General features: G+C 39.0%; 1 protein-coding gene across 1 annotated transcript; it reads left to right on the forward strand.

The window, feature by feature from the left end:
* Positions 1-311: 311 nt before the first annotated feature.
* LOC101306181 (endoribonuclease Dicer homolog 1-like) lies at positions 312-9,388 on the forward strand. The gene is made up of 19 exons (XM_004308223.1): positions 312-1,433; positions 1,564-1,677; positions 2,152-2,362; positions 2,487-2,881; positions 2,970-3,186; positions 3,623-3,795; positions 3,874-3,996; positions 4,099-4,259; positions 4,338-4,571; positions 4,659-4,992; positions 5,095-5,256; positions 5,341-5,436; positions 5,571-6,199; positions 6,680-6,780; positions 6,873-7,063; positions 7,147-8,058; positions 8,180-8,344; positions 8,460-8,836; positions 8,944-9,388. Exons 1-19 carry the CDS (start codon positions 312-314, stop codon positions 9,119-9,121), a joined length of 5,895 nt encoding a protein of 1,964 aa, XP_004308271.1. The 3' UTR covers positions 9,122-9,388.
* The last annotated feature ends 4,399 nt before the right edge of the window (positions 9,389-13,787 follow it).

The following is a 13,787-nucleotide window of genomic DNA, read 5'->3' on the forward strand; positions in this document are numbered from 1 at the left end:
GTCAAACTAGTCTCTCTCAGAGATAGATTAAGAAGTAGAAGAATAGAAGAGAGACAGAGAGCTGAACAGAGGCGTAGATAGACCGTGGAATCTCAGAAAGAGGAAAAAAAAATTATTCTCCCCCAAAAAAAATTTGTTTCTTTGTTTGAATTAGGGTTTCGGTTACGGTCTATCCACCCCTCTCTTACTCTCTCCTTCTCTCTCTTGCGATTCTGCTTCTTCTCATTGATTTTTGTTGTGTTGTTTTTGATTGAGATATAGTTGTAGATTGAGATACAGTGATATATACAGTTATATTGGTATAGAGATTGATGGAAGCGGAGGCGGGTAGGGTTGCAGGGAGCAGCTGTGGGGATGGGGGAGAGCCGGTTCGGGCGTCTTACTGGCTGGATGCTTGTGAGGACATTGGTGATTTTGTGGACTTTCCCGAGAATTCGACTGCTCCGGCGGCGGTGGTGGTGAATGGGAATGGTGGCAATCAGGAGGAGGTTGGTGATTTTTTCGGTGGGATTGATCACATTCTTGATAGTATTAAGAATGGAGCTGGACTCCCTGATTCGAAGGGGGATGGGGTGGTTGGGAGTGTTAAGGAGGTGGTGGTTGGGGGGTCTGCTCAGAGTGGGGGTCGAAACTCTGAGGCTGGTTATGGAGAAGGGAGAGTGGCGGTGGTGGCTTGTGCTGCGAAGCTTAATCACAATGGTTCTAGCAAGTATGAGAGTAATGGGAGGGGGAATCGGAGTGTGAGGGAAAGAGATGGGAGTGGTGAAGAAAGGTGTCCAAAGAGGGTTGCTGTAGATAATGGTAGGAATGAGAGGTATAGTTCAGGCAGAGGGCAATATCAGATACGGGAGAGGAATTCTGGTCGGAAGAGGCCTCGTGATCCTCGCGACGACATTGATGGTAGGGATAGGGATAGGGATAGGGATAGGGATAGGGATAGGGATGGGGATAGGGATAGGGATAGGGATAGGGATAGGGATAGGGATAGGGACAGAGATAGGGACAGGGATAGAGAACGGACTAGGAGAAGAGAGTGTTATGGTAGTAATAGGAGGGATAGCAGAGATTTCGAAGCAAAGGGTTATTGGGAGAGGGATAAATTGGGGTCAAATGAGCTTGTTTTTAGATTAGGAACTTACGAACCTCATCAGAAGAAAGAGGAGAAAGTTGCCACTGACAAAACCAATGAAAAGGATGTGAAGAAATCTGAAGAGCTGAAGAAAGAAAAGATTCCCGAGGAACAAGCCAGACAGTATCAATTGGATGTTCTTGAACAGGCAAAGAAGAACAATACGATAGCTTTTTTAGAAACTGGGGCAGGGAAGACACTCATTGCTATTCTCCTCATGCAAAGTGTCTGCAATGATTTGGAAAAGAAGAATAAAAAGATGCTTGCTGTGTTTCTAGTTCCTAAAGTTCCACTTGTTTATCAGGTAATGCATGCTTAAATTTGGAGACTCATCTTCTGTTTAGTTATCTATTTCTTGTTGTTGTTGCTGTTGATCATCCATTTGCAATATCACCTTTGGGCTCATGATAACTATCTTCTGTGTCAAATTTCAGCAAGCAGAAGTTATTCGTGAACGAACTGGTTTCCAAGTGGGCCATTATTGTGGTGAGATGGGTCAAGACTTTTGGGATACACGAAAATGGCAGCGTGAGTTTGATACGAAACAGGTCTGTTACAGTTTTGCTGTTAAAAGTTAGAACATGTGTTCATCTTTATGTTCTTTGCTTCTTTTCTCACTTTCTCATGAAACTTTTGTCTTTTGAGTTCATAAGATCTTTGTAATCATTACTTATTATAAAATTCCTATGTTTTCTTGCTCATATTAGTTTATTCTAAAATAATCTTGGCTTGGCTGGGTTATAGTACTTTTGGGAGGGAAACAAACTGGAATGACTTTAAACAGTAATGGCAGGGTACAAAGGAAAGCAAAATTTTGAAATGTACATAAGACTAAAATCCCTGCAATGTTTGTAAAACTGAATACATAAATTATTTAATTCTATAGGTTTTTAGAGCATAGTATTTTGGCTCTGATCGAAAAATAGAATTTTGCATAGGTCGATATCCATGTCCACTTGATCCCGTAACTTAGGATGGTTACTGCTCAGTCCTGGACTAATGCCTGATACTTTTCATTGCAGGTTCTAGTAATGACAGCTCAAATTTTATTGAACATTCTAAGACACAGCATTATAAGGATGGATTCGATTAGTCTATTGATTCTGGATGAGTGTCATCACGCTGTGAAGAAACATCCGTACTCTTTAGTGATGTCTGAGTTCTATCATACAACCCCAAAAGAGAAGAGACCATCTATATTTGGAATGACTGCTTCTCCTGTTAACTTAAAAGGTAACCTTTTTTTTCTGTCAATAGTTGACATTGCTCAACATGTTTATCTAAGATTCAACTCCTGTTTTCGCATGGAAATGTTTTAAGTGTCAGTAAATTGTTGTTGCTTATATTCTGTATTCAGGTGTTTCCAATCAACTAGATTGTGCAATAAAGATTCGTAATCTTGAAAGTAAACTGGATTCCGTTGTTTGCACCATAAAGGATCGTAAGGACCTGGAAAAGCATGTTCCGATGCCCTCAGAAATTGTTGTGGAGTATGACAAAGCAGCCAGCTTATGCTCCTTGCATGAACAGCTAAAACAAATGGAATTGGAAGTTGAAGAAGCTGCAAAGTCTAGCTCTAGAAGAAGTAAATGGCAGTTTATGGGAGCTAGAGATGCCGGGGCCAAGGAAGAGCTACGCCAAGTGTATGGTGTTTCAGAAAGAACAGAAAGTGATGGGGCTGTTAACCTAATTCAGAAGCTGAGGGCTATCAACTATGCACTTGGTGAACTGGGCCAGTGGTGTGCTTACAAGGTACTGGTTATTAGAATTGTTGTCAACTGTATATTTCTGGTCAACTATCTAAAATCTGTGAAATCAGTTCTAACACATTTCTTCGCAGGTGGCGCAATCATTTTTGACAGCTTTACAAAATGATGAGAGAGCAAACTACCAGCTTGATGTCAAGTTTCAAGAAAATTACCTGATAAGAGTCGCATCTATTTTACAATGTCATCTGTCAGAGGGCGCTGCTTCTGACAAGGAAACAAATCTACCAGATTCAGAGAGTGGTGTTTCTCATGATGAGATCGAGGAAGGAGAGCTACCCGATAGTCATGGTTAGTCTTGTTGTTCAGTTATGTTACTTGTTTACTAATAAAATTAGATTTTGATAGCTGCCAAAAGAATCATGGTATTCCAGTTCGAGAGATTTCTTTATTTATGACAAGTAGTAACAATTAGACAAGTTTAAGAAAGTTGCTTTCTCCAGTAGTTAAAAAGAAAGGAAAATAGTCATTGATAAAAATTGACTTGGAATAAATAATGAGAATAGTATGCTTGAAATTTTGATTATGTCCCTGTCTATTCTAGTGTGAACTGTTGTCCATTATATTACTCATGAAGTATCCTTACCATTGACCAGCAATGACATACTATTGTCTACTAGTGTCTAGGGTTACTTGTCATGCATTGGTGTGGCCTATATGTGTCAAACACACTCAGTATCATTTAATCCTTGAACTAACCAGCATTTTATGTACTTCTGCGGTGCAGTTGTTTCTGTTGGGGAACATGTAGATGTGATAATAGGAGCTGCTGTAGCTGATGGGAAGGTGACGCCAAAAGTGCAGTCACTAATTAAAATTCTTCTCAAGTATCAGCATACAGAAGATTTCCGTGCAATCATTTTTGTGGAGCGAGTTGTCTCTGCTTTAGTCCTTCCTAAGGTTGTATTGCTATTTGATATTGTTTTCTTACTGATATCATTTCAAGTGTCTTATTGTTTTTTTCTTCCAAGCATGTAGGTCTTTGCTGAGCTTCCATCTCTAGGCTTTATCGAGTGTGCTAGCTTGATTGGCCACAATAATAGTCAGGAAATGCGGAGTAGTCAAATGCAGGACACAATTGCCAAATTCAAGGACGGTCGTGTATGTATAAACTTCATGTTTCATGAATTATGAATTGATTGAACACTAAATTCTTAGCAAAAGTTGTCCTGTCATTTAAATAATTCTTGATTTTATTTGTAGGTGACTTTGTTAGTTGCAACTAGTGTTGCTGAGGAAGGACTTGATATTCGACAGTGCAATGTTGTTATTCGCTTTGACCTTGCAAAAACTGTTTTGGCATATATTCAGTCTAGGGGCCGTGCTAGAAAACCTGGGTCAGATTATATCTTGATGGTGGAAAGGTACTTACATTGGGTCAATATCTACACTTTTTCAGGCAAAATGGATGAATTAACTGAATCTTGTTCACTGTTCATTAGGGGAAATCTGTCACATGAAGCATTTTTACGGAATGCCAGAAATAGTGAGGAGACTTTACGGAGAGAAGCAATAGAGAGGACGGACCTGAGTGATTTGAAGGATAGTTCAAGGTTAATTTCAGTGGAAACTGCACCAGGTACAGTGTACCAGGTGGAGTCAACTGGTGCTCTCGTGAGCTTAAATTCTGCTGTTGGATTAATCCATTTCTATTGCTCTCAGCTTCCGAGTGACAGGTGATTCTTTTGTCAGATTTTTCTTTGCTACAACATTTAAGACGGATAGGTCCATAATCTTGATTTTGCCATAAATCCATTGATCAGGTACTCAATACTTCATCCTGAGTTTGTAATGGTGAGACATGAGAAGCAAGGAGGCCCGACTGAATATTCATGCAAGCTTCAACTCCCTTGTAATGCACCGTTTGAGACACTTGAAGGCCCTGTGTGCAGTTCAATGCACCTCGCTCAACAGGCTGTTTGTTTGGCGGCCTGTAAGAAACTTCATGAGATGGGAGCATTTACTGACATGCTCTTGCCCGACAGGGGAGTTGGGGAAGAAAAAGAAAAGGTTGACAAGAATGACGAAGGAGATCCGCTTCCTGGAACTGCTAGGCACAGAGAGTTCTATCCCGAGGGCGTAGCTAACATTCTCCAGGTAAGTTCAACTTACCATATGCTTCAATATTATCCAGATTGAAGGTTCCTTGTTCTTAGTAGGGTATTACAGAATTCATGCTTTACTGTTGTGGCATTTCAGGGAGAGTGGATCTTAGCTGGAAAAGATCTTGGCAATGAGGCGAAATTGATTAATGTTTACATGTATTCCGTGAAATGTGTAGACATTGGCTCTTCAAAAGATCCTTTCTTGACTCAAGTTTCAGATTTTGCAGTTCTATTAGGCAATGAGCTGGATGCAGAGGTACTTACTTTCATTTGTACTATTGAGGTGAAAATACATTTATTCTCCCTTACCTGCTTTTAAAAGTTCATTTGCTTTTAATAGGTGTTATCGATGTCGATGGATCTATTTGTTGCTCGGACCATGACTACAAAGGCTTCCCTTGCCTTCAGAGGTTCAATTAGTATCACTGAAAGTCAGGTTGGTAGTCGAGTACCGTACTTCAGTTTTATATTGATTTCAAAATGATTTGGTGCTTAAATTTTCAGCTGCTAATCATTTGTCAATCTTCAATTTCTTGTTGTGTTCAATCTTCAATTTCTTGTTGTGTACAGTTGGCATCCCTAAAAAGTTTCCATGTAAGATTGATGAGTATTGTACTGGATGTGGATGTTGAACCTTCCACCACTCCTTGGGATCCTGCAAAGGCTTATTTATTTGTCCCCGTGGTTAGTGATAACTGTGGAGATGCTATGAAAGAAATTGATTGGGATCTGGTTGAAAATATAATTGGTGCGAATGCGTGGAACAATCCCCTTCAAAGAGCTAGGCCTGATGTTTTCCTTGGCACAAATGAACGAACCCTAGGAGGTGACAGAAGGGAGTATGGTTTCGCTAAATTGCGTCATGGCATGGTTCATGGGCAAAAATCCCATCCAACCTACGGTATCAGAGGAGCTGTGGCACAGTTTGATGTCGTTAAAGCTTCTGGACTGATCCCTGATCGGGATGCATTTGAAATGCAAAAGGATGTGGATCTGCCTCAACACAAGTTGATGATGGCAGATAGTTGTACCAAGGTCGAAGATTTGGTCGGGAAAATTGTCACAGCTGCTCACTCGGGGAAGAGATTTTATGTTGATTCAATATGCTATGATATGACTGCAGAAAACTCTTTCCCGAGGAAAGAAGGTTATCTCGGTCCTTTGGAGTACAGCTCATATGCTGATTATTACAAGCAAAAGTATGATACACATTCCCATCCCAGATAGTCTGACTTTTTTCTTTTCTTTTCAGGCAATCATTCTGTTTTAGATTTAATAAAAAATTGCTTGATCCTAATTGATAGCTACAAATGCACCCCAGCAAACGTGCTGGAAGGAAGAGGAAAGCTAAGGCTGTGTTTGGTCTCTAGATTTTCTGAACTGTTTTCTATTTAACCAAGAAAACAGTTTTCAGAGAGATATTGTAAATGAAAACATCTTTCATATTCCCTTGTCGGGTAATGATATTTGTTTTCATTTTCCTGAGTCGAACACTGCCTAACCTTAATCTGTGAAAGGGAATACTATGTTATTGTCAGGTGGAAAGTATTTGGATTCATTACTGAATGTTCCAAAAAAATTCCAGTGACAATAGCTGTAAATCCTTACGGATGAGAAGCTTTCTTCTTTCTTCTTGCACGATAAAGGGTGCATTTGCCTGCTGGATCTTTTTCTTATAGGTATGGAGTTCAGTTAATGTATAAGAAACAACCTCTAATAAAAGGACGTGGTGTCTCATATTGTAAGAATCTCCTGTCCCCTCGGTTTGACCACGTGGAAGGTATGCTTCTCCCTTCTATCCGTCCGTAAAAGAATAATATTGCTTTTCCCCTTTTCTTGTAGCTAATGTAGCTTTTCATGTAGAACTTGAAGGTGAATCTGGAGAGTCTCTGGACAAAACATACTATGTATTTCTCCCTCCTGAGCTTTGTTTAGTACACCCACTGTCTGGATCACTTGTCCGTGGAGCTCAAAGATTACCCTCAATAATGAAAAGGGTTGAAAGCATGCTGCTAGCGGTTGAACTTAAGGAGATAATAAATTATCCTGTCCCTGCTTCTAAGGTATTTGATCATCTCAAGTTTTGATTTTATAGGGTGTTTTACGTGCTTTTTGATTGACTCTGACTTCTGCTGTTCAACCGCAGATATTGGAAGCATTGACTGCTGCTTCATGCCAGGAAACATTTTGCTATGAAAGAGCGGAGCTTCTGGGTGATGCATACCTCAAATGGGTTGTTAGTCGATTTCTTTTTCTTAAGTACCCTCAGAAACACGAAGGTCAGCTTACTAGGATGAGACAACAAAAGGTGAGTAACATGGTTTTGTATCACCATGCATTGGAAAGAGGACTTCAATCATATATCCAAGCAGATCGCTTTGCTCCATCTCGATGGGCGGCTCCTGGGGTGTTGCCCGTCTTTGATGAATATACAAAAGATGAAGAATCATCCTTGTTTGACCAAGAGGATGTAAATCGACGAAAAACAGATGACCCGATTAATGAATATGAGGATGATGAATTGGAGGATGGCGAGCTGGAGAGCGACTTGAGTTCTTATAGAGTCTTGTCAAGCAAGACACTTGCAGATGTTGTTGAAGCGCTTATTGGGGTTTATTACGTAGAAGGTGGGAAAAATGCTGCTAACCATCTCATGAAATGGGTTGGAATTGATGTAGAGTTTAATGCTGATGAGATAGAGAACACAACAAGGCCATGTAATGTTCCCGACAGCGTTCTTAGGAGCATTGACTTTGATGCGTTGGAGGGTGCTTTGAATATTAAATTTAGAGACAAGGGCCTCTTGGTGGAAGCCATTAGTCATGCTTCACGACCATCTTCTGGAGTAGCCTGCTATCAGCGGTTGGAGTTTGTGGGTGATGCTGTCTTAGATCATCTTATTACAAAACACTTGTTCTTCACATACACAGATCTGCCTCCAGGCAGGTTGACCGATCTTAGAGCTGCTGCTGTTAACAATGAAAATTTTGCTCGTGTTGCTGTGAAACATAATCTCCATCTACACCTTCGACATGGATCCAGTGCTCTTGAAAGACAGGTTTGCTAGTTTCTTTCTTATTTCTATTTTTTTTTTAAAGATTATATCATTTTTATTTTAATACTTGGATAGACCCTCCCTGATGCGTAGTCTTTTTATTTTATTTTTTATTCTGTTACAGATCCATGACTTTGTGAAGGAAGCTGCAAATGAATTAACAAAGCCTGGGCTCAACTCATTTGGTTTGGGAGATTGTAAAGCTCCTAAAGTTCTTGGTGACATTATCGAATCTATTGCGGGTGCCATTTTTCTAGATAGTGGACGTAATACTGCAGTTGTTTGGAAGGTAAGTCCCAGTTAACATAGCTTACTCAACTTCTTATTTTTTCATTTTCTTTTTTGCAACAAATTGGATCGAACTGAGAGATGAATGGCTGCCCTTTCAATCTTCTATGCTATAGGTGTTTGAACCTCTGCTTCAACCAATGGTCACCCCAGAGACACTACCAATGCATCCGGTCCGTGAGCTGCAAGAAAGATGCCAGCAACAGGCTGAAGGCCTTGAATACAAAGCCAGTCGAAGTGGCAATTTGGCTACTGTTGAAGTCTTGATCGATGGTGTCAAGGTGGGAATTGCTCAGAATCCACAAAAGAAGATGGCACAGAAACTGGCTGCCAGGAATGCTCTTGCTGCTTTAAAAGATAAGGAAACAGCTGAAGCAAAGGAGAGGCAGGAGGAAGATAATGGGAAGAAGAAGAAAAATGGTAGCCAAACATTTACCAGGCAAACTTTAAATGATATATGCTTGCGTAAAAACTGGCCCATGCCATTCTACAGGTAAGACATTCTGAACACCTCTTGTTATGGTATTATTTCTACTTGTAAAGTCCATATAATTTGAAGGTTATATCTGTTTTTAAATTGGATGATGTTTTCATCTCTAGGTGTGTCAATGAGGGTGGCCCTGCACACGCAAAGAAGTTTACATTTGCTGTACGCGTGAATACTACTGACAGAGGATGGATAGACGAATGTATCGGAGAGCCTATGCCGAGTGTCAAGAAGGCCAAGGACTCGGCAGCAGTTCTTCTATTGGAACTATTGAATAAGTTATACAAGTGATGGTGATGCAACTAAGTTTTGCAGTTGGGTGCATCTATCTTCAGCCTCACTATTTCTCCAAGATCTGCTAGGCCGCTATATGCTCTAGCGTTCTCCAAGATCTGCTTCGTTAGATTGAATGATTGATGTAGCAATACAGATGAATGTTCAGGAAACTTCGTCATCATATTCTTTTAAGAAATTCAGATCTTCCTGAAAACGAGGTTGATTGAACACTAACTTCTTGAAAATAGAAACATAGACAAAAAAAAAAATTGCAATGCATTCAAACACTGTAAATTGAAATGCAAGTATGACCTTCTGTAGGTTTTGAGAGAACAAACAAAAAAAGGAACAAAAGAATTATATGGTCACTTTAAAAGTAACGAAAGAATTATATGGTCACTTTAAAAGAAAGGAACAAAAGAATTATACCTATAAATTTCATGAAACTGGCCCTTACTGCCTAAATCCTTAGCAGTTATACAAATTTCATAAATTAATAAGTGAATTTTTCATGAATATTAGGCTATTTTGTCAGAAACTTGTATGGGTACTAATCAATCAGATTTGTTTCTTCAAAAACAAAAAAAAAATCAATCAGATTTGAAGTAAAACTCTGGTAAACTACTTGATGGGTAACTGATATGCTAGAGGATAATTATTCCTCCCAAGGCTCCAACCAAGGTCAGACTTGGAACCTCCCCTTCTTTGAACTCGTCTCAGTCGTCTGTACTCTGTACCATTAGATATCCTAAAACAATAAGGTCTTACCACTGTTCATTCAACTGGTAAAAACACGGTTTTAACCCCGGTTCGTAAACAATTGCAACAATGCCATTGATGAGTTTAACACATGTCTAGGTCATTGACCTGTCGTCAATATTTTCTTCTACACGACCTATAGTGATACCTGCGGGAATGTCCTGCTAATACGTGTCTAGGTCATTGATGTGTTGTCGGTGTCTTCTTCTACACGACGGGGTTCCATATGATGACCATCTTATAAGTTATAACCATCTTTTGCGTCCCTTTTTGCAATGAGGGGGAGTGAGAGAAAGATGGGTTATTTGTGAAACGAAAATCTGCATTGCTATTGTCAATCAAATTGTTGAGGTATGGGCTTTGCTCTATCTATCATTGATTTTGGGTTTCTGTTTCATTTGTCTCGATCGTCTTTTGTCTTTGTTTTGATTCCAAATTGCCAATACTTTCATCAATTCGTAAACAGGGTTCTAGGTTCTTAAAAGGCAGTGTCCGACGGACTCTCTGTGGGTTATATGAGACTAATACGTACATAACCCAATCCATGCAAGTACTGACTGGTTTCAGTGGTGGGGTATATATAGACAACTCAGACATGCTTTGAATTTTGGTTTCACATTCAAAGACGGAAACAATCTGATGTTGTGTGTGTGTATATAGAATGCTAGCAGCTTTTTCTCTTCACCAAATTTTGTGGCCACAAAATTCAAGCTGGGATGTTCTCCTGGCATACTTTATGCATTCGAACTATGAAAGCATAGTGATGTCATGTTCTAATTGTCTATTGAGAACAAAAGGGGCTTATTAGATTGTTGCATCGCAATTTCATGGCTTTGCATGTTCTAACTATGTGTTATGGGAGTTTGATTCTGATGCCTAACCTTGCATGTCATTGTTGTTACTTTCCTGTGCAGGCTTTGTTTAGTTTTTGCAGACAACACTATGTCAGCAACAATCACTCCAATTTCAGCCATACAACCATCTGAAAATGGGAAGACTATAGAGGTTCGAGTCTGTCGAATATAGAGAGGGAAAATATTGAATCCTACTGAACGAAAAGAAGGTCTACAATGTGTGTTGGTTGACAGAAATGTAAGCAATTACAGAGTATTTGATTTTCATGTTTATCTGTCTCAGTAATTTTTGGGTGCTTACTGATGGTATTTGTTGTTCACATATGAATGCAATTCATGCAATCACAAAAGAGGCATACTATGATTATGTCAAGGAGAAACTTATGGTAGGATGTGTGTATCGAATATCAAAATTTCACTCCAAAGAATCCCAAGACAAGTACATTGTTGTGGAACATAGGGTGCAGTTGTTATTTAACAACACGACTCAGTTTATTCCTCTGCCTGAATTGCCTGATATTCCTCAGCATTGCTTTCGATTTGTGGATTTTTATAGGCTTCGTATGCACGACAGTTCTGACAAGTATTTCTTCCTTTCACCTGTGCATAAAAAAGGCTGTTATTTCTTATACTTTCTTTTTGTGATTCTCTTCCATTGTTCTTTCATGCATATGTGAATGTTATTTATATATCAGTGTCATTGTGTCCATTAGCATGCTGATCATGTTTGAATGACAATGTAATAAAAAAGCTCTTATATATTGGTTTTGTACACATAGTAGAAACTATTATCTATTAAGATGGTGTTGCCCCCGGTTGGCAAACAATTGCAAAATTGCCACTTTTTCCTTGCAATTCATGTTTCGCCCCTGTTTTCAATGCAATGCTTATTTTGCCCCGATTTGCAAACATTGTGTGTCTCTCCTTTGACACCTGTTGTGCATCCGTTTCTTTACCCTACCACCAAATTGTTGTTGTCTTCTCTTGCACGACTGGGTTGTGTGTATGAGTTCTATATCAGAGACTTTTATTCACCTTTTCTTTCTCTGGATTTTCTTTTTCGTGTGTTTCGCTTCGGTTGTCTGGAGAAAAAAAAGCTCAATCAAGATCTAGGAAGAGGAGCCATTATCTACCTCTTCTATGAACTTGCTTCTGGGTTCTGCTTCGATCAAGATCTTTCAGTTCCAGACAAGCCAATTGGCCTTTGCAGGTAATGGTAATGGGTGTAAGCACCAAAAGCCTCTGCATGTTGAAATCTTAGTAGTAATCGATGTTGTTTTTGGTTGCAGGTGAAGGAAGAGAAACCCAGATCATATCTTTTGGGGATTTATAGTGAGATTCGAATTGTTTCTGTGTTTTCCGTTGTTCTATTGCTCGGAGTGGTAAGTGTGTTGTGTTGTTTTGCTTCAGGTTTCTATATTGGGTTCTTCTGGGTTTTGTGGTTTTTGTTTGCTGAGTGTGATTCAGTGTTTGTGCATGTTGTTGCCTGTGCTTCTCTGTGGATTGTTTTCTTTCTGTGATCATGCTTTGTGGTTGTCTGGATTGTGTTGATGTTCTGATTTTGTGATGTTTTGATTGTTATGGGTGACGGACCCTCTTGCTGCTTTTGTTTTTGAAACCCCATGATCTAATTTTTTTATTTGTCCATCGGATCTTTGTCTCGATCTTCTGTTCATTTCGTTGGATTGTTGATATATTATGTTGTTCGTGTTTTGGGATTGTTGATCTGCCTTTTTCATTGAAATTGCTTTTTTACAAGCTCAGAATGTTTGATTGGTGTGAAATATTTCAGTTAATGGGTTGATTGTTTTTGTTGCTTCGTTTATGGTATTTTGATGACAAAATAACCCCTCTTTCTTGGAGTATCGAACGTTGATAGATCAACCATCATAATACGATCATCTGAAGTGCGTTGCTCAAGTTGTTTAACTTACAAGAGGACCTAAAATTCAGCTTTATCCCCTCATTTTTAATGAAATGTCTGAAATACTCTATTTGTTTTTTTATTCATTGTCAAATAGATGCATTTTTTTTTATCTTCTTTAATAATATTTTGTTAAATTGGCTATACCCTTCTGAAGAGGGATAAAGCTGAATTATAGGTCCTCTTGTCAGTTTCAACAACTTTGATGACGTTATATTTTGAGGGGAATTCAAAAATTGGACCCGACTAATGTGTTTACGAAAGTTGAAGGGACGAACTGATTTAAAAAAAAGTTGTAAGACTAAACTGATTTTGACACCAAAGATTTAGGGGGTAAATTGAATTTAATTCTTAATTTATATAAACAATTGAATGAATTAATCTTCTGGATATTCTCCATGTAAAAGAACAAGGAGAAGAGTTCTTAGACTCATCAACATGTTTATGATCGAGATAAGAACAAGGAGAATAATCCTTAGTAATTAGAAGAGATACACAATGAGTTTGACTGTGCCCATTTAATTTTATTTTTGAAGCTAAATGTATAAAATCAAAGAGAACCGAAGCAAACATATTTCGTAGAATTTCATTCAGCATACTAACAACTTACAAGGATGTACTTAATTTGAGAAAATTCTGCTATGCAGATAGGCTTAGCATGCGTAATTAATTGATTCTTAGATAATTTTTCTTCAAATTTTCTACATAACACATGCAGCCGCATTTTAGTTGTTTGTATCCCATAATTATCTGCATAGCAAACCCATTAATTTGAAGTAGCTAGGGAATGTTATTGTTTCACGTGCCATTTTTGTAACATCAAACCTTAACGTTTTTGTAAAATGATAGGAGCACCGTACTGTGGCCGAATCATAGGTGAGGAAGGAGCATGAGCATAAGAAGGAGAAAGCTCGAAGTGGAAGTGTTGCACGATCAATGACAAGGCTAACTTGGCTTCTAGCATGGCAAAGTTTTGTCCAATGCAAATTCGAGGACCGCATCCGAAAGGGAAGAATGAGATTGGACTCTTTGTTGCCTTGGAAACTCCTTCCGAAAACCTCTCAGGATTGAACTCGTTTGCATCATCACCCCACAGATCCTTGTCACGGTGAATGAGCAGTGTTGGTAAGCTGACTTGAACTCC

The sequence above is a fragment of the Fragaria vesca genome, linkage group LG7, assembly GCF_000184155.1.
Source record: "Fragaria vesca subsp. vesca linkage group LG7, FraVesHawaii_1.0, whole genome shotgun sequence".
In the NCBI taxonomy this organism is placed as follows: domain Eukaryota; kingdom Viridiplantae; phylum Streptophyta; class Magnoliopsida; order Rosales; family Rosaceae; genus Fragaria; species Fragaria vesca.